At 41.5% G+C, this 26,951-nt stretch overlaps 1 protein-coding gene across 6 annotated transcripts in view; it reads left to right on the top strand.

Moving 5' to 3' along the window:
- The first annotated feature begins 1,006 nt into the window (after positions 1-1,006).
- Positions 1,007-26,951, top strand: part of LOC118368720 (NXPE family member 3-like) — a 34,040-nt gene continuing 8,095 nt past the window's right edge. Inside the window, exons 1-2 of one of the 6 annotated variants that reach the window (XM_035753050.2) lie at positions 1,007-1,864; positions 26,763-26,874. In XM_035753050.2, coding sequence (XP_035608943.2) covers positions 1,749-1,864; positions 26,763-26,874 — 228 coding nt within the window. In that variant the 5' untranslated portion in view covers positions 1,007-1,748. Of the gene's footprint in view, positions 1,865-1,904; positions 2,331-3,602; positions 3,892-16,043; positions 16,210-20,095; positions 20,365-26,741; positions 26,875-26,951 lie in introns of those variants that run through there. The other 5 variants (XM_035753051.2, XM_035753048.2, XM_035753049.2 and 2 more) reach the window with 5 other exon arrangements.

Here is a 26,951-nt window from a genome sequence, read left to right as displayed (position 1 = left end):
ATTCAACGATAATATTCCTACATGTGGTGCTTTTTATATCAGTGTTTCTGCTCTTCAGCAACCACTGTGTCCAAACTTTTAAGTAATCGGTAGTGTGTGTGCGCTCTACTCATAGGGTGACGGCCAATTTGTTGGACGTGATTTTTGAGCCCATTGTATTAAACTAAGTCAATTTACATCTTGTTTGCTACTGCACGATACATGAAGTTTTTAAAACAAATGGTGAAAGCAGCAAACCGACTGGTTCAACTAAAAATGTATATCAAAGGAGAATATCCATTGAGCATCCTCTTTTAGTCCAGAACTAGGCTTAAAGATGCACTATACAGAAATTCTTCCGCCATTTCCTGGTTGCTAAAATTCTAGTAGTTCACCTAATAACAGTGTGTGACAAAATAGGGTAAGTATAGTGTAGCGCAGTGGTTCCCAACCAAGGGTACAAGGACCACTGGGGGCACTTGGCCTATCAACAGTGGATACTTGAGAAGACTCATGAGCCCATAGACCTACTGGTAAAATGCACATGAGGGGGTACTCGGGACAGAGCAAAATTCAATTGGTGGTACAGTAATTGAAAAAGGTTGGGAACCACTGGTGTAGAGAATCATTGTACCATCTACACTGCTGTGAATGATATTTTCCATAACCAGATAAGGTTCAGCCATTTGAAGCTGGTGTAGAAAAAAAACGAGAGAAAGATGGAAAAATTAAACTTCAGAATGGGAAGCATAGAAATAGCGCACATTGAACAGACCAGCTTTCAATGATGTTACGAATCCCTTTTGGCACGACAGTCTAGGGGGGGGATGGTAATGAGACCCATAACATAACTCAGGCAAATTATAATAGTGACAAAGTAAAAAAGTGTGAACAAAATAACCAGGACAACTGAAATCTAAAACTCAAGGTTTATTTGACAACACATGGAAATGGGGGGGGAAGCAGGAAAAGGGGCTGAGCTGGACCCAAGGAAAGAAACGATACATTTTTAAAAAAAAACCTAAGCTATACTAGCCTACTTTAACAGCTAACTAACCAAAAATACAGTGAGTGGTCCGCCCAGTTCTAACTAGTGTATTTAACAAAGTCTACCGACGGGTAGTGTATGCCCATGGGAGACTTGTCTCGGTTTCCTCTTTTCCCACCAGCAAACAAACAAACACCATGACCAAAAACAATACTCACAGGTGATGACAAAGTGCTATGGAGGTGCTCAAACAAAAGAGAGGTTAATACACAACAAGCGCGTGAAACACAGAGTCCTACAGACATGGCATTTAAAGAGAGATTGAGCTCTAGATCAAACAACTGACAGGGTTTTTAAACCAAGGGAAAGGAACTGTGATTGGGTAGGAAACAGGAAGAGGTGTGTCTTCTGATTGATGATTGGATTGGTGACTGATTGGGGAGTGATGATTTTCACCTGTGAGAGGAGAAGGAGAGAAAAGAACACAGGATACACACACACACACACAGGATACACACACAGGATACTGGTATCCGTAACAAACAACAATGACAGATCTATAACATACAGTTCTATGTGAATTTCGTGGGTTGCCCAAAAAGTTACATATTGCAGCTTTAATCTCTGTCTGGGAAACCAACCACTAGTGTTTAATATTGCCACTGTGAAAATTAGGAATGCGCAGACATACACTTTAGGACAGGCATCTCCATCAGGTCGATCGTGAGCTACCAGCTCGCAGCCCACCTATGAGTAGCTCTCCAAGCAATTCTGAAAGTACATGCATTTTTCACGTGTTGCACCCGCAAACTGTCATAAACAAGCTTACAAGTATCAGACACCGCAAACGCTCAGGTACAACCTAATCAACGCAACGTTGACATTATCCCATCCTTGGTACGTAACTAGTTAGCCAAACCTAACACAATATCTGCCAATGAATTTCCAGCAACATTGCCTCTGCCTGTCTGTGTGGTGCGCGTGTATGTCAATCACTCAGTTGATGTGATAACTGTCTTGTGGGTTGACAGAAATACTTTCCCCAAAACCTTCTCAATTAAATGTTCAGAAATACAGTGTAGACATTGTTCATGTTGTAAATGACTATTGTAGCTGGAAACGGCAAATCTTTTATGAAATATCTACATAGGCGTACAGAGGTCCATTATCAGCAAACATCACTCCTGTGTTTCAATGGCACGTAATCCAAGTTGTGTATTGTTGTGTTCGAGTCTGAGAGTTGCAGTCCCTTCATTTGCTTTAAATGAGCTTCCTTGATTGTGAAATCAGCATACGATATTTCGACTGAGGCCAAAAACATTCTTTGACAATCTCGGCATCTGCGAAGGCCTTCTTGTTTCTCGTGAGTATCCAAGAAATCCCATATGTTGCCACTGTCGTATTCTCTGCAAGAAATGCTAGATCTGTTCATCATTTGTTGTTGTGGTTCTTTGAGCTGTCCTTTGAGTTGTGCTATTTTGCTGTTTCTGAGGTTGCTTTGTGGCGGATATGTTTTGTCAATGTTGGCATGGTGTGACTGGAAATGTTGCTCTAAATTTGTTTGTTTAATACAATTGACTGCCTTCTGGCAAATCAAACAATGTGAGCTCGCCCCATTACGCAGTGCAACAAAAAAAATGCTTTTGTCTGTCCATTTCTCTTGAAACCTTCTGTGTTCTTCTTGAATCGATCGTTTCCTTCTCTTAGTCACCGGAGCCACGTTAGCTACATTAACTAATTGCATTTCCCCGCCTCCATCTCCCTGATTTTCCTGGTTCTCCAGTGGTTGTTCCTTCATAGCAGTCACGTTGTTCTCCAGCTCTTCCCCCTCATTTTCATTGAAGAATAGATTTAGATTTTTTTTTTTTTTTTTTTTTACAATTAATCGATCCATGTCTACCAGACTGCAAAATTAGATAGATGCAAACTGATATGTGGCGGTCGCTGTAGCTGAGCAGTTGTGTTGTGTTTCGGCAAACGTTCTATTTCGGCCTTTCTGTTCAACAGCTGCCCTCTACTGCCATTTATCTGCCTTCCAGAGAACCATAGATATTCAATTAAGTAATTCAGGCCTGCATTAAACACATTTAATTGAAATGGTATCATTTTTATGTATTATGAATGGAAAATAGGAAAATACCACGAGCCGCAAATTAAGGGCTCGCCACGCATTGAGGGGGAGATAATGTCCGATTTTATAGGGCCCCCCTTAGAGTTGTTTATGAACCTTTATTTTACCTGGTATATTGACAGAAAACAGTGCACTACTTTCTCTTGTAAACTAAGGACCCAAGGAAGAGTTGCAGGCTAGAGGAGAAGAAAAGAAAGTGGCCATTTTTTTACCTGGAAAGAAATGACAACCTTGCACCATGTTTATTGTTTTTTTAGTAGCTCTTGTGCAAGAAAAGTTTGGAGACCTCTGCTGTAGGGATTTTCTTATTTGGGCAAAAGAAGAGTTTTTAAATCTGCTACAACCACTCTGAATCAGCTTTTGTTTTGTCAGAGGAGAAGCACATGCACACATTTAAAAACATTATACTATTTATTGTATTATCTATAAAAACTATTGCACAACTAACTTAATTTGTCTCCAGCTCTTTACACATTTATTTTGGGATCCACCCCTATAAACGTAATTTGCCTAATGGCCCACGAGTGGAGAAGGACTGTCTCAATTCAAGCAAGCCCAATTTCCATCCACGGTCCCTCTCCTAGCAGACTTTCCTCGATTAACTTTGACCTTTTTCAAAAGGAGGCGAGAGGATGCAGGAGTGGAGCAAACCTTATTTACAAAAGGCCTCGCATATCCCTGACAAGCCAACTCCCATGTCTTCCTGTCAAATGTTGAGGCTACTTCCTCTTTTCAAACATGTATTTGAACTGTTGCCCACATTGTTCAACCACCAGCATCTCCTAGAAAACAGGTAAGGACTGATCTCATTTTGTTATCATCAAATATGATTAAATGTTTGCAGTCTTGTTAAATGAATAAATTAGGCCATAATCTATGGATTTCACATGACTGGAGATACATATATGCATCAGTTGGTCACAGACACCTTTAAAAAAAGGATCAGGAAGCCAGTCAGTATCTGGTGTGACAACCGTTTGCCTCATGAAGCGCGACACATCTCCTGTCGTACACGTCGAGCTAGAGCATCCCAAACCTGCTCAATGGGGGACATATCTGGTGACTATGCAGGCCATGGAAGAATCAGGATGTTTTCAGCTTCCGGGAATTGTGTACCGATCCTCGCGACATGGGGCCGTTGCATTTCCATGCTGAAACATGAGGTGATGGCGGCAAATGAATGGCACGACAATGGGCCACGGGGTCTTGTCACGGTATCCCTGTGCATTCAAATGTCCATCGATAAAATGGAATTGTGTTTGTTGTCTGTAGCTTATGCCTGCCCATACCATAACCCCGCCGCCACCATGGAGCACTCTGTTCCCAAAGTCAACATCAGCAAACCACTCGCCTACACAATGCCATACATGTCGTCTGCCATCTGCCCAGTACATTTGAAACTGTGATTCATCTATGAAGAGCACACTTCTCCAGCATGCCAGTGGTCATCGAAGGTGAGCATTTTCCCACTGAACTACAGTTTAGGTCCTGTTTAGGACGACGAGCACACAGATGATCTTCCCATTTTGTGCAGCATTTATTTGGTTGTTCAAACCCACAGTTTCATCAGCTGTCCGGGTGGCTGGTCTCAGACGATCCCACAGGTGGAGGTGGTCCTGGGCTGATGTGGTCTGCGGTTGTGAGGCTGTTTGGACGTACTGCCAAATTCCCTAAAACAACGTGGCGGCTTATGGTAGAGAAATTAACATTCAATTCTCTGGCAAAAGCTCTGGTGGACATTCCTGCAGTCAGTATGCCAATTGCACGCTCTCTCAAAACTTTAGACATCTGTGGCATTGTGTTGTGTGAAAAAATTGCACATTTTAGAGTGGCCTTTTATTGCATCCAGCACAAGGTGCACCTGTGTAATGATCATGCTGTTTAATCAGCTTCTTGACATGCCACACCTGTCAGGTGGATAGATTATCTTGGCAATGGAGAAATGCTCACTAACAGGGAGAAATAAGATTTTTGTGCATATGGAACATTTCTGGGATCTTTAAGAAATAACCTTAATGCCCTGAATACAAAGCTTTATGTTTGGGGCAAATCCAACACACATCACTGAGTACCACTCTTCATTATTTTAAAGCATGGTGGTGGTTGCATCATGTTATGTTTATGCTTGTCATTAGCACGGACAAGGAAGTTTTTTTATGATAAAAGGAATAGAGCTAAGCACATGCAAAATCCTAGAGGAAAACCTAGTTCAGTCTGCTTTCCACCAGACACTGGGAGACAAATTCACCTTTCAGCAGGACTATAACCTAAAACACAAGGCCACATATACACTGCAGTTGCTTACCAAGACAACACTGAATGTTGGCCAAGTGACAGTTTAGACTTAAATCTACTTGAAAAACCGGGGATCTCCCGAGTGGTGCAGTGGTCTAAGGTACTGCATCTCAGTGCTAGAGGCGTCACTAAAGACCCGGGTTTGAACCCAGGCTGTATCACAACCGGCCGTGATCGGGAGTCCCATAGGGCGGAGCACAATTGGTCCAGCATCATCCGGGTTAGGGGAGGGTTTGGCCTGGGGGACTTTACTTGGCTCATCACACTCTAACAACTACTTGTGGCAGGCCAGGCGCCTGCAGGCTGACCTCGGTCACCAGGTGAACAATGTTTCCTCCAACACATTAGTGAGGCTGGCTTCCAGGTTAAGTGGGCAGGTGTTAAGAAGCGCAGTTTGGTTGGTTTTGGAGGACACATGACTCGACCTTCGCCTCCTGAGCCCGTTGGGGAGTTGCAGCAATGAGACAAGATTGAAAGTTGGAGAGAGAAAAAGGGGGTAAAATACAAAATAATAATCATCTATGGCAAGCCTTGAAAATGGCTGATGATAACCAACCAACTTGACAGATTTGGAATAATACAAACATTCAAATACTGTACAATCCAGGTGTCCAGAAATACTCACAGCTGTAATCGCTGCCAAAGGTGATTCTAACATGTATGGACTCAGGGGGTTGAATTTCTTATCTAAGAAAAACATGAGAGTTTAATTTTTCAAAATAAAAAAAGAAAGAATTGTCTTCCACTTTTGATATTACAAAGTATTTTATGTAGATCATTGACAAAAAATGACAATGAAATCAATCTGAATCCCACGTTGTAACACAACAACATGTGGGGAAAGTAAAGGTTGTGAATACATTCTAAAGGTACTGTGTGTAATCCTTAAAATGATTATTAAGGCTATATTTAACGGCCCACTCTGGGATATTTTTGGCAAATTTTGATCATTTAAAAGCAATAGAATACCAGTTTATCGCCTGAATTGATTGAATTGATCCCAACTCTGATCTCCGAGGTTTATTATTTTCGTCGCAATCGATATTATTTTCAGGTTTGTGTAATCTCACGTTATATTTTTTCAAGAAAATCCCAGTTAAATTCTTGTTGTTGTTTGCAATTGCCTTATAGAGGTTCGGGCTAACTCAAACGGTTTATTATTGGCGCAGATAACTCTCACATACTTGATAAACCACAGCCCAAGTTCCACATTTGTCTAAGATTTTTCTCATGTATTATAGACTGCTGCACAATCTGGGATTTTTCCTGCTGGCTGTATGAATTAATTAGAAAGATGGGGAGAAGTCTGTCTGTAATGAAGATCAGACAAAGGAATGTTTTTCTAGAAATCAAATACGGAGCGACAGCTAAAGTTGTTAACCCTCCATCTGATGCAGCACTCCATCACTCTCCTTCTCAGTCAAATAACCCTTACATAGTCTGGAGGTGTGTTTTGGTTCATTGTCCTATTGAAAAACAAATGATAGTCCCACCAAGCACAGAATGCTGTGGTAGCCATGCTTGTTAAGTGTGCCTTGAATTCTAATAAATCATTTACAGTGTCATCAGAAAAGCACCCCCACACCATCACACCTCCTCCTCCATGGTTCACGGTGGTAACCACACATGCAGAGATCAACCGTTCCCCTACTCTGCGTCTCACAAAGACACGGCAGTTGGAACCAAAAATATTGAATTTGGAGACATCAGACCAAAGGACAGATTGCCACCGGTCTAATGTCAATTGCTCGTGTTTCTTGGCCCAGGCAAGTCTCTTCTTATTATTGGTGTCCTTTAGTAGTAGTTTATTTGCAGAAATTCGACCAATTCGACTAATTCACGCAGTCTCATCTGAACAGTTGACGTTGAGAAGTCTCTGTTACTTGAACTCTGTGAAGCATTTACTTGGACTGCAATCTGAGGTGCAGTTAACTCTAGGTAACTCTGGGTCTTCCTTCCCTGTGATGGTCCTCATGAGAGACAGTTTCATAATAGTGCTTGATGGTTTTTGCAACTGCACTTGAAGAAACAGTCAAAGTTCTTGACATTTTCCGGATTGACTGACGTTTATGTCTTAAAGTAATGATGGACTGTCGTTTCTCTTCGCTTATTTGAGCTGTTCTTGCCATAAAATGAACTTGGCCTTTTACCAAATAGGGCTATATTATGTATACTACCCTTATCTTGTCACAACAAAACAGATTGGCTCAAACCTATTAATTCCACAACTTAACTTAACTTTTAACAAGGCACACCTGTTAATTGAAATGCATTCCAGGTGACTACCTCATGAAGCTGACAGAGAATGCCAAGCGTGTGCAAAGCCATCCTCAAGGCAAAAAGGTGGATACTTTGAACAATCTCAAATATAAAATATATTTTGATTTGTTTAACACTTTTTTGGTTACTACATGATTCCATATGTGTTCACTACTATTCTACAATGTAGAAAATAGTAAAAAAAATCAAGAAAAACCCTTGAATGAGTGTCCAAACTTTTGACTGGTACTGTACATATGGCAACAGCCTCTAAGGTTCAGGGTTGAGTAACCGGGTGGTAGCCAGCTAGTGACAGTGACTAAGTTCAGGACAGGGTCCTATGTGTAGGACGGCTAGTGATGGCTATTTAACAGTCGGTTGGCCTTGAGATAGCCTGTTTTTCCGTCTCTAGGTCCCAGCTTTGATGCACCTGTACTGACCTCACCTTCTGGAAGATAGCAGGGTGAACAGGCCGTGGCTCGTGTGGTTGATGTCCTTGATGATTGTTTTGGCCTTCCTGTGACCTTGGGTGCTGTAGGTGTCCTGGAGGGCAGGCAGTGTTGGGCAGACTGCAGATGTGTTGGGCAGACTGCACCACCCTCTGGAGAGCCCTAAGGTTGTGGGCAGTGCAGTTGCCATACCAGGCGGTGATACAGCCATACAGGATGCTATCAATGGTGCATCTGTAAAAGTTTGAGGGTCTCAGGGGCCAAGCCGAATTTCTTCAGCCTCCAGAGGTTGAAGAGGCGCTGTTGCACCTTCTTCACCACACTGTCTGTGAGACAAAGTGGAGTCGCAATTCAGCGGCTCAGACATGAAACGAATGTGGCAGGGACTCCAGACAATCACGGACTGCAAAGGGAAAACCAGCTACGTAGCGGACACTGATGTCTTGCTCCCAGACAAGCTAAACACCTTCTTCGCCTACTTTGAGTTTAACACAGTGCCAACAATGCGACCCACTCCCGAAGACTGTGGGCTCTCGTTCTCTGTGGCCGACGTGAGTAAGACATTTAAGCGTGTTGTCGTGAAAATTCTTACACAGGGACACTTTCATTGTTTATTTGTCAGCGCGCTGGAGAGGTTCCAACCAACTCAATGCATCATAGTACACATGTCAATCAGGAGCTCTGCCTGGGCAAAACCAGCAGTTGTCTTATATATGGCTATACACAGACAAGATATATTTGCATGATTTAGAATAATTAATTAATCAATGCCGTTTTGTTTCATTCATGTGACCGACCAAAACAGTTTCATAACATGTGACAGACCAACACCTCACGAAGCTTCTCCTCTAAGCTGGGATCTTGAAACTGAGATGTCTTTTGTTTGTTCTCAAAACAAGGTCTGGGCATTCTGCAAAATTGCAGCTACTGAGAAGGATTTGTTCAGTCAACCACTTGCATGAACACAGAAATTGGTTTATAGAACAGTACAAACATTAACATATCCCTTACATTCCATCCTCTTTTCACTCGTGTGATACTCATTACATTTTAATGTAAGCATTTCAATTTGAGCTTATACAGTGCCTTGCGAAAGTATTCGGCCCCCTTGAACTTTGCGACCTTTTGCCACATTTCAGGCTTCAAACATAAAGATATAAAACTGTATTTTTTTGTGAAGAATCAACAACAAGTGGGACACAATCATGAAGTGGAACAACATTTATTGGATATTTCAAACTTTTTTAACAAATCAAAAACTGAAAAATTGGGCGTACAAAATTATTCAAAAGTTTTAATGATAAGGTTTCGTTTTAATGATAAGGTTGTGTCCAAGTGCCCTACAGAAACAAGGGTATGCAGATTTGTTGGCGTCATGGTTGCACCACTACTACAGCAGAAACGGCCTGCTTCTCACCCAACCAGGTCAACAATGTTTCTCTGGTAATATGAGTAAGATCATTTTTCTTCCTCTAGTGAATCTCCAGGACCGCATTTTACATTCATAAACCACATAAACAACACTTTGTTCAGTCATGTTACGTCATTGGCTAGCTAGCTAACAACCTTGTAACTTTACAAATACATCCAAACATTTCAGGGCACAGAAAGAAAGGAAACGGGATGGCTTCTTCAGGAGATCAATGATCATAGCAATGAATGCATGACAGGTCTCTTGTATGTCATCATTACAAACCTGACATTTTTAAGGAGACAATGTACAATTTTCAATGTATGCTGAACAAAAATATATACCCAACATGTAAAGTGTTGGTCTCATGTTTCATGAGCGGATATATAAGACCCAAAAAAAGACCCAAAAAGCTTATTTCTCTCAAATTTTGCATACACATTTGTTTACAATACCTATTAGTGACAATTTCTTCTTTCCCAAGATAATCCATCCACCTGACAGGTGTGGCATATCAAAAAACTAATTAAACAGCATGATCATTGTGCTGGGGACAATAAATGGCCACTCTAAAATGTGCAGTTTTGTCACACAACACAATGCCACAGATGTATCAAGTTTTGAGGGAGTGTGAAATTGGCATGCTGACTTCAGCAATATCTACCAGAGCTGTTGCCGGAGAATTTTATTTTCAGAGGACCCATGGCTTTCGACCTTCGTCTCTCCCGAGCCCGTATAATTTTTTTTCTCATTTTGTCTGTCATAGTTGAAGTGTACCTATGATGAAAATTACAGGCCTATCTCGTATTTTTAAGTGGGAGAACTTGCACAATTGGTGGCTGCCAAAATACTTTTCTGCCCCACTGTACGTATGTTAAAGAAGCCACAATTACACCTTGCATAAACATGGTTGTCGCCATCGCGATCAAGATTTGATCACTATCTGATCGAGATTTGTTGTCTACACTTAATTAAATATATGTCTCTTCTCTGCCCACTTCGTCCGTATTTGGACCAGATTTCCTGGTCCCTACCTGTATGCAAATTAATCGAAACTGCCTTGGACCTCCCGTTATGACCCAAGCTGTGTAAATCGACAGAAAACAGCACACTTTTATAGACAATAGTTTTATACTCTCATCATTACAGCCTACTTTTGTTATCCAACAAATTAAGACTGGGCGCAATAGGCTACTGTCCCGATAACCTCAACCTGTCCACAGCCATTCAAATAAATATTCAGTGAATCTCTCCCATCCCTAAAATGTTCACCACATCTGGATATGTGTATAAAATACAATTATTGCACAGTATAAATAAAAAGAACACTTGAGACACTTTTTTACCTCAGTAAAAACATAAACAGGTTAAGTTAAAGAGTAGGATACAAATTGCATCTCTGAACGGCGCAACATATTATCCAAACATGTCTGGACAGGGTTGTTCTGTACACATGGATGTTTACATATGTTGTCTTTATATTATTGTAATCATGTATTCTAAATAACCTTTAGTATAGGACAAATCATTGATCATTGATCATTCGCTAATGGAACCTCAATAATTCTGATAAGCAAGACGAGTGGTCAAATTCTGAAAATGCATGGATAAAAGCAGCAAATACAATATTTTGTTAAGTGTTAGTTTGGTCTTCGTCCCCATGCCTCTACACGGCACGCCGTAATTTGGGACGTAATAAAGAAAAACGATTACGCATTCCTGCTCCTGTCTCCCGAATCATTTATACCAGCGTGACAAACTGTCTTTGGGACATCAACCTAGTCAAAATACAAAACCCAGTTGTTTAACTTGCTCATCAGCTCAGTGTTCCACATAATGTAAACAGGTTAAGTGTTTAGATGACCTTAATCTCAAATTGTAAAAAAAAATAAAATAAACAACAGCAGTCAATCATTACTCATCGTCCATATCTTCAAGGGGAAATGGGAGCTCATCCAGAGTTGGCATCTAACGGTTTCACCATCCTCTGGAGGAGGAGAAAACAAGATAGCTGCTGAAATCTTATCAGCCAGAGATGCACAGATCCCCTTACAGCTTGTTAATAACATTTCACAGGGAAGAGAAAGCGAATACATGTTATAACAGTTTCACACCAACCTTGCTAAGAATGAGATTGGGGCAAGGTTAGCCCAAGGTACAATCGGTACAACGCCTCTCTCACATTTACATTTACATTTAAGTCATTTAGCAGACGCTCTTATCCAGAGCGACTTACTCTCCTCACATTTGTAGGGCACAGCTCTGACTCTAGAAGCCTTGCCTTTTCAAATCATAATTATTGAAATATTATCCAACCCAAATTTAGAATGACAGTCCTTCGTGCTTCACGTTGGTTCTATCACTTTAATTTAAGACCCTCACTTTTCTCATCCCTTGTGGTAATGACAGATTGGTATTTCAATGGATTCTTAGTCTAAATTACTATACATTATGCAGTGTGCAGAACTCCACAATCAACCAGATACCCCAAATAAACCATTTCGGACCAGCCTAAATCAATTATGGCACGGGTGACCACCCCCCTCGGTCCCCGGCACTCATCCTTCCTGGTGTTTCTTCATGTTTTTCTTCAGATAGTGTTTCAGTTTGTCCTTGTTCAAAGTGGATGGCCCTTGATAATGTCTCTCACATTTCCTTTATGGTCATTATGTCTTTGTCCATTTTCCTACCAGTACTCCAGCAGCATGAGAGACATTTGGACTGGATCTCTCTCCATGCTCACTCCACATGCATCCATGTGTACTCCTGAGAGGAAAAAAACATGAGAGAAAAGGCAGTTGAATGCTTCGACTGCTGTGTACAGGTGCTGGCTCAGACTCAGGTCTCACGGTAGAAGTGGTGAAGGATACTGAACACCATTTTCAGCCGGATAGAGGGGGTGTTGAGGTTCACACTGTTCATCTGCCGAATTATCTTCCATGCATCTAGATACCATCTGTGGTCACCTCGCAATAACCTCGAGAGAGGACAGACCAGACAGTTTAGTTAGGACACTTGTAATTCAGGAAATCCGGACTTCTAAGGCAAATGTCTTAGAGAATAACAACACACAGTTGAAACCCCCACTCAAATTGGCTTATACTCCCCTAACATCTTGACGATCTCACTGCGGCATTACAGGTCAGGGAGTCAGAGGGCTAATCCTTAGGGAGAAATCCCAACCATCGTGCAGACCCAATTTAATGAGATGTATTATTGAAGCAGGGCAAAAACAAACAAATTAGAATAAATCGAATTAAAAATTATTGTATCCAATAAAGTAATGGTAAAATAGACTAGAGATAGGTCTCCTCTCTGTCCTTTTCGTGGTCTGAATCACACATTATTGATAAATGATCAACTTTATAATTAGTTGTCTTTAGATCGTTTTTTTATGGGCTATGTATTTTGTCTTCCTAGTAAGGGTGATCTGGCCTCACTAGGAAGTCAAAACAGAGGTCAGAGGTCAGTCAGCCCTATTAAGTGAGTGTTTGTTTTCCTGGAGCTCAGACATCATTTAAAGATATTTCAAAATGTTGTGTATCAGGTTTACATTGGGTTTTTCAGTACATGTCTTCTAATCAACAGAATGTACATATGTGTAACGTGTGTGCTGAGAGTCGGGAAGCAAGTTCAGGGACTGAGTGTTTTGATAAATAAACGAACTAAATACAAGACAAGAAACACAAACAACACACAGACATGACACTGGAACAGAAACAATGATGCCTAGGGAAGGAACCAAAGGGAGTGACACATGTATATAGGGCAGGTAATCAAGGAGGTGATGGAGTCCAGGTGAGTGTCATGAGGCGCGTAAATGATGGTGACAGTGCCATAACGAACGGCCTGGTGACCTAGAGGCCGTAGAGGGCCATATGTGCCACCAAAACTCTGACAATATAAACTTTCATTTGTGTACAACATCATTTCTAACCCGTGAAATACTCACTAAAACCAAATAAAAAGACCCCACACTTCTAAATCTAACAGAGTATTAACCACTAAACCAACTCAATGCACCATAGTACATGTCAATCAGGAGCCCGGGTCTGTAGTGACACCTCAAGCACTGCGATGCAGTTCCCGCTTTCGCGGCGACTGCATTCACAGTAAACACGACCTATGTCAGCTAAATCGGAAATTACCTTTACATTTACAGTGGGGCAAAAAAGTATTTAGTCAGCCACCAATTGTGCAAGTTCTCCCACTTAAAAAGATGAGAGAGGTCTGTAATTCTCAACATAGATACACTTCAACTATGACAGACAAAATGAGAAAAGAAATCCAGAAAATCACATTGTAGGATTTTTTATGAATTTATTTGCAAATTATGGTGGAAAATAAGTATTTGGTCACCTACAAACAAGCAAGATTTCTGGCTCTCACAGACCTGTAACTTCTTCTTTAAGAGGCTCCTCTGTCCTCCACTCGTTACCTGTATTAATGGCACCTGTTTGAACATGTTATCAGTATAAAAGACACCTGTCCACAACCTCAAACAGTCACACTCCAAACTCCACTATGGCCAAGACCAAAGAGCTGTCAAAGGACACCAGAAACAAAATTGTAGACCTGCACCAGGCTGGGAAGACTGAATCTGCAATAGGTAAGCAGCTTGGTTTGAATAAATCAACTGTGGGAGCAATTATTAGGAAATGGAAGACATACAAGACCACTGATAATCTCCCTCGATCTGGGGCTCCACGCAAGATCTCACCCCGTGGGGTCAAAATGATCACAGGAACGATGAGCAAAAATCCCAGAATCACACGGGGGGACCTCGTGAATGACCTGCAGAGAGCTGGGACCAAAGTAACAAAGCTTACCATCAGTAACACACTACGCCGCCAGGGACTCAAATCCTGCAGAGCCAGACGTGTCCCCCTGCTTAAGCCAGTACATGTCCAGGCCTGTCTGAAGTTTGCTAGAGAGCATTTGGATGATCCAGAAGAAGATTGGGAGAATGTCATATGGTCAGATGAAACCAAAATAGAACTTTTTGGTAAAAACTCAACTCGTCGTGTTTGGAGGACTAAGAATGCTGAGTTGCATCCAAAGAACACCATACCTACTGTGAAGCATGGGGGTGGAAACATCATGCTTTAGGGCTGTTTTTCTGCAAAGGGACCAGGACGACTGATCCGTGTAAAGGAAAGAATGAATGGGGCCATGTATCGTGAGATTTTGAGTTAAAACCTCTTTCCATCAGCAAGGGCATTGAAGATGAAACGTGGCTGGGTCTTTCAGTATGACAATGATCCCAAACACACCGCCCGGGCAACAAAGGAGTGGCTTCGTAAGAACCATTTCAAGGTCCTGGAGTGGCCTAGACAGTCTCCAGATCTCAACCCCATAGAAACTCTTTGGAGGGAGTATTATTTTAGGGCCTTATTGCACTCTGTCAACATAGTATTGTGGAGTAACCACAATGTTGTTGATCCATCTTCAGTGTTCTATTATCACAGCCATTAAACTCTGTTTTAATATCACCATTGACCTAATGGGGAAATCCCTGAGGGGTTTCCTTCCTCTCCGGCAACTGCGTTAGGAAGGGCGACTGTATCTTTGTCGTGACTGGGTGTATTGATACACCATCCAAAGTTTAATTAATATCTTCACCATGCTCAAAGGGATATTCAATGTCTGCTTTTTAAATGTTTGGCCATCTACCAATAGGTGCGCTCCTTTGTGAGGCATTGGAAAACCTCCCTTGTCGTTGTGGTTGAATCTGTGTTTGAAATTCACTGCTCGACTGAAGGACCTTACAGATATTTGTATGTGTGGGGTACAGAGATGAGGTAGTCATGCACACAGAGTCCATGCAAGGTATTATGTGACTTGTTAAGCACATTTTTTTTAAAACTTATTTAGGCTTGCCGTAACAAATATGTTGAACACTTATTGACTCAAGACATTTCAGCTTTTCATATGTAATTTGTAAGAATTCCCCCTTGACATTATGGGGTACTGTGTATGCCAGTGACAAAACATTTACATTTAATTTGTTTTAAATTCAGGCTATAACACAACAAAATGTTGAGCTGTGAATACTTTGAAGGCACTGTCATTTTAGTAGTTTCTCCCATTTCCACAGAGAAACTCTGGAGCTCTGTTAAAGTGACCATCGGGTTCTTGGTCACCTCCCTGACTAAGGTCCTTCTCCACCGATTGCTCAGTTTGGCTAGCTCTAGGGAAGAGTCTTGGTGGTTCCAAACTTCTTCTGTTTAAGAATGATGGAGGCCAATGTGTACGAGGAAACACTGTACACTTTGCAACCGTATCAGCGTGCACTGCGCCCGGCCCGCCACAGGAGTCGCTAGTGCGCAATGGGAAAAGGATATCCCTGCTTAGACCACTGCACTACTCGGGAGACCCCCAACTGTGGGACCTTATAACCGGTGTGTGCCTTTCCAAATCATGTCCAATCAATTGTATTTAAGACAGGTGGACTCCAATCAAGTTGTAGAAACATGAGGATGATCAATGGAAACAGGATGCACCTGGGGATGCACTCGAGCTCAATTTCAAGTCTCATAGCAAAGGGTCTGAATATGTATGTAAAGCTAGAAAATTACCCATCGTGTGACCTGTTAGGAAGTTTGTTATTGTTGCCTCATGTAGAGTGCTCTGTTTCAGTTGTCTGCCAACAATATTCATCCATCCTTTACGTTGTATGCCATAGGAAGCTTTGTCAGTGAGTATTTGCATTCCTTTTGCATGCGTCTTTCGTTTCAGAGCATTATTTCTGGAATTTGGATGTGTATGTTTACGTCGTGGACTAGATGGACAGCACTAGCTTAATTGCTACAGTATGTTAGCCTAGCTTTTGCTTGTTGTCAGTGAGTAAAATATCAGGTTACGTTCATATCTAGTTTGTATTTTAGGACAGATTACATTGTCTTATGCAGACATTATTGCCTTTGTTTCAGTTTCACACTATTTCAACTCAATGAATCTTGTGAACATGATTTGAGGATTATTTTTGGGAAGGAGTTTGTCAAAATATGCACACTAACCAGTATAAAAACATACTTGGATGCTGTAAAAAGTGTTACCAAAATGCTAATAAGCTGTTACGTTCCCCAGCAAAAAAAACTAAATTGTCCTCAAACAGAAGGGGGAACTAAAAAAATAGTCACTAAAACAAAACAGGTGGTGTTCTAGGAGTGGTTTTGAAAGACACTCATGGGGATGTCCACTGAAATTTGACTAGCAACAACTGGGCCCTAAAAGACACCCAGAATGAGCACACTCTAAAGTTGCCCAAGAGGCAAACAAAACCCACACCAAACTTAAGACATGAAGCAAACCAAAACAAAAAAAAGAAAAGATCAGAATGTTCTTACAAATCAAAATAGGGAGTGCCAACTAATCTCACATAGGGCAAAACATGCAGGCAAACAAAATGTGTGCAAGGGCGACACTCTGACTAAACAAAGCCCACCCTTGAAAAGACAATCATCAACCAAGTTGTCCCTACCAAGGACATGTCTGATTTCAAAGGGAAACTCCTGCAATATGAGACTCCAACGAAGGAGTCAGCAATTATTGGAGCTAGTCTTTTGCAGGAAAACGAGAGGGTTATGATCGCCAGAGGGGTAGAGGCAGAGGGGTAGAGGCCGATGCATGAACCTCAGTGCTAAAGAGCCAGTACAAAGCGATCGTTTCCTTCGATAGTCAAGTACAGTTCCTTTGAAAAGTACCCCACAGGTTGCTCAACATCTCCTGCGGAGACTAAAAGGGTCTTTGTCGTCTCAAAAGCTTCCTTTCAACATTCTGTTTCAGACTAGGACAAAATTAGTTACGCAAAATACGAACATATGTCTTGTTGACCTACCATATTACCATCGTGAGTCAACCTCAGTATCTCTTGTCGAAGTGTAACTGGAAGACAATTTGAGATACTGGGCCTATCATCTTGCCCAGAAGTGGCACGTGAACACCAAGGGGGAACTAACAAACAGTTAAATCAAAACAAAACTGGTGGGGTTCTGTAAAACACTCATGGGGAAAGAAAACAATTACTGAAAGATGCCTAGCAATAACTGGGCCCTAAGACACCCACCATAATAAGCACCCACTAAATTTGCCCAAGAAGAGGCAAACTAAATAAAACTTAAAAGGCAGGAAGACATAAAAAAAAAAAATAGGTTGCACCAACTAAAGGTGTTAACCCTCCACATCTCCCAAGCCCACTGGGTCAGCTGCTCTTAAAAATTACCTGTGCCAGCACAGGTGATACACTTTCTGACTAACAAGATGACAAGCCAGCACAGGTGTAACACACACTGACTAACGAGGTGACACCAGTCTGTGCGTCCAACGTGCTGAAGTCCAACCTCGAAATAGAAATAGAAAAACTAGAAATAGAAAAGCCTGTAACATAAGCCTTGTCATGTTTTCCCCCAGAAATGATCATTATAATGATTAGACGTGTTATCATTATTAGTATCAGTGTAATTATCCCCTTGATCCACATTATCATAGATAAGTTACTTCCAAATGAAATACACAAAAAACAATATGCATCGCCATAATGCAACAGCGACTCTCCTAAACTTCCTTCACCTCTCTATCTCTTGGTGGTTTGTATTTCGATGACAGCCCCGTCCAGCCCTTTATCCCTACAGTAGCTACCGATTAGTGATCGGATGTTTGCCTCTGGTCCTGATATTACTGGTTCTGATTGCCTTCCTGCAGAGGACCAAAACTGCTGCTTCATGGGGGTGTGTGTGATCGTTCTGACCTGCTGGATCATAACTGGTGTGTGAGATCCCTAATTCAGACACACGTGGACCTTTTTGAACTACTTTTTAAATGTATGTTTTTGTTAAGATAATCACAGATTTGTATGTGATTGGAAATATCAACCAGGAAGGAAGGAAGCATTTCTAATGTGACGGAAAAGGGCCATGTCTTTCTCCTACTTGTGTCATAACATTCACAACATGTATCTGATTATACATGTATTTTTATTCCAAACACCGACTACTACATTCCTGTGATAATTGGCTAAAAGGACTGTTCAGCTTTTGTTTTTCATGGAAATTCACGACAAAGCTCAATTAATTTCCCAAAACAAGCTTACAACCAAACCATCACCAACGGGAGCTACAACCAGACAATCACCAACCCAAACGACTTAAACAAAACTCTATACCTGTTTGCTTTCACTACCTGTGTGCTGTGGATTGTGGGGATTGCACTAACACTGGTTGCCCTCAAGAAGAAACTAGGCACTGTACAACATAGAACAACACACATAATGGTTCTTCATTCAGTTGGACCAGGAATGATGTTCAGCAAATATTATCCTTCGCATTGCTGCCCACCACAGTAGTCTCCATCTGCTTTTGTGTCTACTCCTCTGCCTATCCGGGGATAGCAGGAAGCTCTGCTCCCTACCTGTACAGGGATAGTTCTGCACTTGTAATCCTTGGGTGGGCCACCTAAGCATTTTTTTCAGGCCGAGATGGAAATACACCACTTTCACTGTAAACTCAAACTCATCGACCTAAACTAGATATAGGATAGTACAAACTATAATGGACCAATATGTTTAAATAAATAATCTGAGGACTAACAATCACCAAAATAAAAGACAGACAGGGCGAATTGAAAATTCCCCAAAACAATGAATTGAGCAGTATTGGTTTTGAAATGTATATATGTTAGAGCAAAAGAACACAGTGTTAACCATGGCAAAATGTACGTAACTGCAAGAAATGTGCTTTAAAACTTCAACATTTTCTCTCAGCTCCATGTCAAAATGTGTAGAATTGCAGGAAATTAGCTTTAAAATTCTAAAATGTATCTACACCGACGACATGGGGGACTTTTTATCCAGAAAAAAAACCCTGTTATAATTTGGCAAGCTGAGTTTGATTAGCTGAGCACCTTCCTAATGTTGGGACCACCTCCAGGAGCAGAGCCTAAACGACAATACTAAACTATCATTCACATGTTATGTTCAATGAAATGTGATGTCAACCGAATAGATGTTCTCATGACAGAACCGTATTTTGGGTTATGCTCACAGTGCATTAGAAGTTATTCTTCAATAATAAATGGGTTAGCTGTATATCACTAGATGAAATTAACATTTAATAGCAGAAAATCTTCCAGATTGTTTCAGAAAATGCCCATACAGTCACTACCTCAAAAAAGCCAACAAGTTCGTTTTAATTACACTCATATGGCAGTCAGTACTAACTGAAATCCATGAGTGTAACAGGAATTTCCAGGTGAACCAAAAAGGAGAGCAGTCGTTCATAAAGTCAATTCAATCTTCTTTACAAGTTTTTTTGCAAACAGGGAGAATATCATTCAGCACAGAAGCAGATAGAAATGTCTAATTCGTCTTCTCTAGATCAGATATGTTCTAATCACACAGCACAAAATGTTCTGTAAACACTGTGGCCTTAGAGGCGTGTAGGATGTAAAAACAAGACCGTGATGTCGTTACCTGGAAGTGCTCTGAAGGCAAGCATTTCACTACACCCACAATAGCATGTGCTAAATATGTGCATGTGACCAATGAAATTTGATTTGATCGCAGGTAAAACAAAACAGTAGTGTGTACTCCGCCCAGTCTGGCGACAGCCAAATCAACAGGTAGTTTCATCTTTACATTCAAGTCTAGAGACCTGCTCTCACACTTTTAACGAGTACCCTCATTGGATATGATTGCGCCTTTCCACCTTCCAATCAACACCGTTCGGTTGTTCTACTATTACATTTCTGCATTAGTATTTAAATTCAACAAGTAAAAGATTGCAGCAGACGACCCAGTCAGTCGGTAGCGTTCTTTTGGTCCGTCTTCGCGAGAAGGATTCTTTGGCTAAATCAGGTAACAGACTACACATGGTACATTACAAGTTGATTTCAAGAAATATAAATGGAAGGCTGCTCAGCCATTTCCTAGTTGTATGGATTGTTAACGGTTTGCGTGGATTCAGTTTGTCACAAAACAAGTATAGTGTAGAGAATCATTGTGCAATTTAAACGGCTGTGAAATATCTGTTCAATAACCAAAAATGATGTATAGTGTAACTGGTATGTATAGCCTCTTTAAAGGGAAAATGTCACCCAAATTACAAACAAACCACTATCTCCAAATGTTAACTTCTTATTATCTGTGTGTGCCCAAAATTCAATGTAAATCAGTATCCCACAAATTAGCATGTTTCGTGTCCAAATTATACCAACATTTCTCAAAATGGATTGTGTTGCTCAATAATGTTAATTGTGAGATGATTTCAACATGAAACATGAAGGGTTGGGCTCAAATTGACCCTAGCTGCCTATCCTACCCAATGATAATGTATAGTGCATTTGGAAAGTATTCAGACCCCTTGACTTTTTTCTCCACTTACATTACAGCCTTATTCTAAAATGCATTGAATGCAAAAAAATACGAATAAATCTACACACAATACCCCATAATGATAAAGCAAAAACAGGTTTTAGAAATAAATAAAAAAATTAAAAAGCAGAAATGCATAATTTACGTAAGTATTCAGACCCTTTGCTATGAGATTCGAAATTGAGCTCAGGTGCATCCTGTTTCCACTGACCATCATTGATGTTTCTACAACTTGATTAGAGTCCACCAATGGTAAATTCAATTTATTGGACATGATTTGGAAAGGCACACAGCTGTCAATATAAGGTCGCAGAGTTGACAGTGCATGTCAGAGCAAAAACCAAGCCATCAGGTCGAAGGAATTGTCTATAGAGCTCCGAGACAGGATTCTGTCTGCGGCAAAGATCTGGAAAAGGTTACCAAAACATTTCTGCAGCATTGAAGGTCCCCAAGAACACAGCGGCCTCCATCATTCTTAAATGGAAGAAGTTTGGAACCACCAACACTCTTCCGAGAGCTGGCTGCCCGGCCAAACTGAGCAATCGGAGGAGAAGGGCCTTGGTTAGGGAAGGGACCAATCACATTATCTGTTACTTTCTCACAGGAAACCTTCACTCTTGCGCTGACATTGAGAAACGAAACATGCCAATTTGGAAAAAAAAGAACAGGAGTTTTTTGGGCGAGAATTAAGACTACTTTCGAGTAGTAAGACATGTATGTATAAATGCAACCGATACCATTAATAAGAAGGGGCTAGAAGCATCTTATGGTGCGCTACCGAGTGGCTAGGACAGGCAAGCGCCATACTATTGCGGAGGACTTAATTATTTCTGCTGCCCCAGATATGGCTGGGACAATGCAGGGGGAAAAGGCAAGTAAAACTACATGCCTTCATCAAACAGCACTGCTTCACGACGCATCAGTGACATGGCAGGAGATGTTTTGAGACAATTACTGCTTCGCATACAAGCCAGCGAATTCTATGCATTACAGCTGGATGAGTCAACAGACGTGGCGGGCCTGGCACAGCTCCTGGTATATGTCCGTTACATTTATGGGAGGTCAATTAAGGAAGACATTCTCTTCTGCAAACCACTGGAAACCAGGACAACAGGAGAGGCTATTTTTAAAGTACTAGACAGCTTTGTGACATCAAACGGACTTTTACAACATTCAGAAGTGTGCTGGTTATCAAGGGGAAAAGTATTGACGCGTTTTTTAAAATTTAGAGACAAGCTTAAAGTTTTCTTTACTGACCATAATTTTCACTTGTCTGACCGCTTGCATGATGACGAGTTTCTCACACAACTGGCCTATCTGGGTGATGTTTTTTCTCGCCTGAATGATCTAAATCTAGGATTACTGGGACTCTCTGCAACTATATTCAATGTGCGGGACAAAATTGAGACGATGATTAAGAAGTTGGAGCTCTTCTCTGTATGCATTAACAAGGACAACTCACAGGTCTTTCCATCATTATAGGATTTTTTGTGTGTGCAAATGAACTCAAGCTTACGGACAAATGTGATATATAGCGAAGCACCTGAGTGAGCTGGGTGCGCAATTACGCAGGTACTTTCCCAAAATGGACGACACAAACAACTGGATTCGTTATCTCTTTCATGCCCTGCCTCCAGTCCACTTACCGATATCTGAACAAGAGAGCCTCATCGAAATTGCAACAAGCGGTTATGTGAAAATTTGATTTAATCAGAAGCCACTGACAGGCTTCTAGATAGGGCTGCGCTCATATCCTGCCTTGGCAAATCGCACTGTTAAGACACTGATCCCCTTTGCAACCATGTGAGAGTGGATTCTCGGCCATCACTAGCATGAAAACGAAATACATGCGCAGACTGTGTGGGAAATGATTTAAGACTTTCTCCAAGACAACCCAACATTTCAGAGTTATGTGCATCCTTTCAAGCACACCCACCTCATTAACCTGTGGTGAGTTATTCACCATTTTTGATGAACAAATAAGGTTTTATATGTAAGATGGCTAAAATAAAGAGCAAAATTATTGATTCTTTTTATATTATTATTTGTGCCCTGGTCCTATAACAGCTCTTTGTCACTTCCCATGAGCCGGGTTGTGACAAACTCGCACTCATTCTTATGTTTAATAAATGTATCGTATAATGTGTGTGTGTGTGTGTGTGTTTGTGTGTGGCAGGCTTACAATGATGGCAAAAAAACATTTGAGTGCTCTGACCCTGGTGCTAGAGGGGTACGCAGTTGTAGGTTGAATGTTTGAAGGGGTACGGGGCTATAAAGTTTGGGAACCACTGGCCAAGACTAAAAACTCAATGAATGAGGTAACTCCTATTTCAAGAGAGAATAAATCAAATCAAATATTATTTGTCACATGCACCGAATACAATGAATACCATGAAATGCTTACTTACAAGTCTGCTGCTGCTACTCTCTGTTTATCATATATGCATAGTCACTTTAACTATACATTCATGTACATATTACCTCAATTGGGCTGACCAACCAGTGCTCCCGCACATTGACTAACCAGGCTATCTGCATTGTGTCCCGCCACCCGCCACCCACCACCCGCCAACCCCTCTTTTACGCTACTGCTACTCTCTGTTCATCATATATGCATAGTCACTTTAATCATATTGACATGTACATACTACCTCAATCAGCCTGGCTAACCGGTGTCTGTATGTAGCCTCACTATTTTTATAGCCTCGCTACTATATATAGCCTGTCTTTTTACTGTTGTTTTATTTCTTTACTTACCTATTGTTCATCTAAAACCTTTTTTGCCCATTTGGTTAGAGCCTGTAAGTAAGCATTTCACTGTAATGTCTACACCTGTTGTATTCGGCGCACGTGACAAATAAAAATTTGATTTGATTTTACCAAGAACACAATTAAGAAAAATAAGAGTTAAGAAAATATTTTGTAAATAAACTAAAGTAAGAAAGTAACCCAATAAAATAGCAATAGCAAGGCTATATACAGGGGGTACCGGTACCGAGTCAATGTGAAGGGGTACAGGTTAGTCAAAGAAATTGAGGTTATATGTACATGTAGGTAGGGGTAAAGTGACTATGCATAGGTAATGAACAGTGAGTCACAGCAGTGTAAAAAAAATGGGGGGTCAATGCAAATAAGCCGGGTATTTTATTAGGATCCCCATTAGCTGTTGCAAAAGCAGCAGCTACTCTTCCTGGGGTCCACACAAAACATGAAACATGACATAATGCAGAACATCAATAGACAAGAACAGCTCAAGGACAGAACTACATACATTTTTTCAAAAGGCACACGTCGCCTACATATTAATGCATACACACAAACTATCTAGGACAAATAGGGGAGAAGCATTGTGCCGTGAGGTGACATTTGAAACCAGGTTTGCTGTTTATTTGAGCAACATGAGATGGAAGAAAGTTCCATGCAATAAGGGCTCTATATAATACTGTACGCTTTCTTGAATTTGTTCTGGACTTTGGAACTGTGAAAAGACCCCTGGTGGCATGTCTGGTGGGATAAGTGTGTGTGTCAGAGCTGTGTGTAAGTTGACTACGAAAACCATTTGGGATTTTCAACACATTGTTTCTTATAAAAATAAGAAGTGATGCAGTCAGTCTCTCCTCAACTCTTAGCCAAGAGAGACTGGCACGTATAGCATTTATATCAGCTATCTGATTACAAGGAAGAGCTAAATGTGTCGCTCTGTTCTGGGCCAGCTGCAGATTAACTAGGTCATTCGTTGCAGCACTGGACCACACGACTGGACAATAATCAAGATTAGACAAAACTAGAGCCTGCAGAACTTGCTTTTTGGAGTGTGGTGTCACAACCATTGAATCTATGTTTTTACCATGACAGTTTCAATCTAAGGTAACGCCAAGTGTCTCCTCAACTTGCTCAACATCCACACCATTCATTACCAGATTCAGCTGAAGTCTAGAACTTAAGGCACAATTTGTACCAAATTTTATTAACTGTTCAGCAGGGGGTAGAAGATGTTAAGGAGCCTTTTGGACCTAGACTTGGCACTCTGATACTGCTTTCCGTGCGGTAGCAGAGAGAACAGTCTATGACAAGGGTGGCTGGAGTCTTTGACAATTTGTAGGGCCTTCCTCTGACACTGCCTTGTATAGAGGTCCTGGGTGGCAGGAAGCTTGGCCCCAGTGATGTACTTGGCCATATGCACTTCCCTCTGTAATGCCTTGCGGTCGGATGCTGAGCTGTTGCCATACCAGGTGGTGATGCATCCAGTCAGGACGCTCTCGATGGTGCAGCTGTAGAGGTTTTTGAGGATCTGAGGACCCATGCCAAATCTTTTCAGGTGTCCTGAGGGGCAATAGGCATTGTCGTGCCCCCTTCACAACTGTCTTGGTTGGTGATAGTTTGTTGGTGATGTGGACACCAAGGAACTTGAAGCCCCTGTCCTGCTGCACTAATGCATGTGAATGGGGGTGTGCTCGGCCCTCCTTTTCCTGTAGTCCACGATCATCTCCTTTGTCTTGATCACATTGAGGGAGAGGTTGTTGTTCTGGCACCACACTGCCATCGTTGTTGTTCAGGCCTACCACCGTTGTGTCGTCTGCTATCTTAATGAAGGTGTTGGAGTCATGCTTGGCCTCCATAGTCGTGGGTGAACAGGGAGTACACGAGGGGACTAAGCATGCAACCCTGAGGGGCCTCTGTTTTGAGGATCAGCGGGTCAGATGTGTTGTTGCCTACCCTTACCACCTGGGATGGCCCGTCAGGAAATCCAGGATCCAGTTGCAGAGGGAGGTGTTTAGTCCCAGGGTCTTTAGCTTAGTGATGAGCTTTGAGGGCACTATGGTGTTGAACGCTGAGCTGTAGTCAATGAACAGCATTCTCACGTAGGTGCTCCTTTTGTCCAGGTGGGAAAGGGCAGTGTGGAGTGCAATAGAGATTGCGTCATCTGTGGATATGTTGGGGCGGTATGTGAATTGGAGTGGGTCTAGGGTTTCTGGGATGATGGTGTTGATGTTAGCCATGACCAGCCTCTCAAAGCACTTCATGGCTACAGACGTGTGCCATGGCTATGTCCATGTAATCTGTGTCATCTTCCAGGTCTATGTGCTTCTTTCTCAATGGACTGTAAAATGGTGCTTACCTGTGTTCTCGACTCTTGCCATGTGGCGTCACAAGTATTATTTTCCTGGGACACCTTCCGCCTCCCCCACCAGCAGCCAGAGTCTTTTGAAATCACAAGATAGTATTGTAGGAGAAAAAAAAGGTTTAATCGGCTAGTTTAACCGGTGTATGATCTGATTTGTTACAGCTTTCCTGCAAATTGAGTTGCTTGCAACTATGTTGTATTCGGATTGCTTCATGTAACACCCCAAGCAACTGATAAGTAATTACTCTGCAACTTGGTGGCATCCAGTTGCAAAAACGTCTACTTTGTGAAACTAGTTGTAAGCAACAGTCAATCAAAACAAATGCTTTTGTCACCTGATCCATAGCTGTCATTGCTGCAGAATCTGCAATCAAGTTGAGTAGAGGAGACATTAGCCTAATGGGAGCTTTAAATAAATATTGTAATCATGGACAGTCATGGTTTAATTTCATGGTTTATTAGTCAATAAAAGTTATTTTTTGTGGTGAGGCTAGGTTGTTATAGTATTTTTTTTACAAGAAGATCAATTTTTTTCCTGCTTGCTTTCTTTCGAAATGGGTAAAGCAATAGTCACGTGGGAAAATATGAAATTAAGATGAAATTCTTAATCTGGTGTGCCTCGCCCAGATCAACATGAATTTGTATGGGGTCTTGTCAAGGTCTGATAAACGCCCACCGCGTTTTGGGATATCAAATACAGATAAGGTCATTGGAGAAGCATGTTAACAATTACCAGCTTCTATGTGTCCATATAAAGGGTACTGGAGACTGGGGCCATGTGGAAGTGCCTGTCCAAATATGTCTGCATCTTCCTCCTGCTGACCCTGTCAGGCGTCTTCTTCCTGTTCCGCAACATCAGCATTCTAGAGGTGAGGAGGAAAGTGATCTTCCCCCAGTACAAGTCCAAGCTTACTTCCATCACAATCTACCTGTGTTACTCTACGAC

The sequence above is a fragment of the Oncorhynchus keta genome, chromosome 35 (assembly GCF_023373465.1).
Source record: "Oncorhynchus keta strain PuntledgeMale-10-30-2019 chromosome 35, Oket_V2, whole genome shotgun sequence".
Taxonomy (NCBI): domain Eukaryota; kingdom Metazoa; phylum Chordata; class Actinopteri; order Salmoniformes; family Salmonidae; genus Oncorhynchus; species Oncorhynchus keta.
Note: the sequence above shows the minus strand (reverse complement) of the source record. Positions and strands in the feature narration are given on the sequence as shown.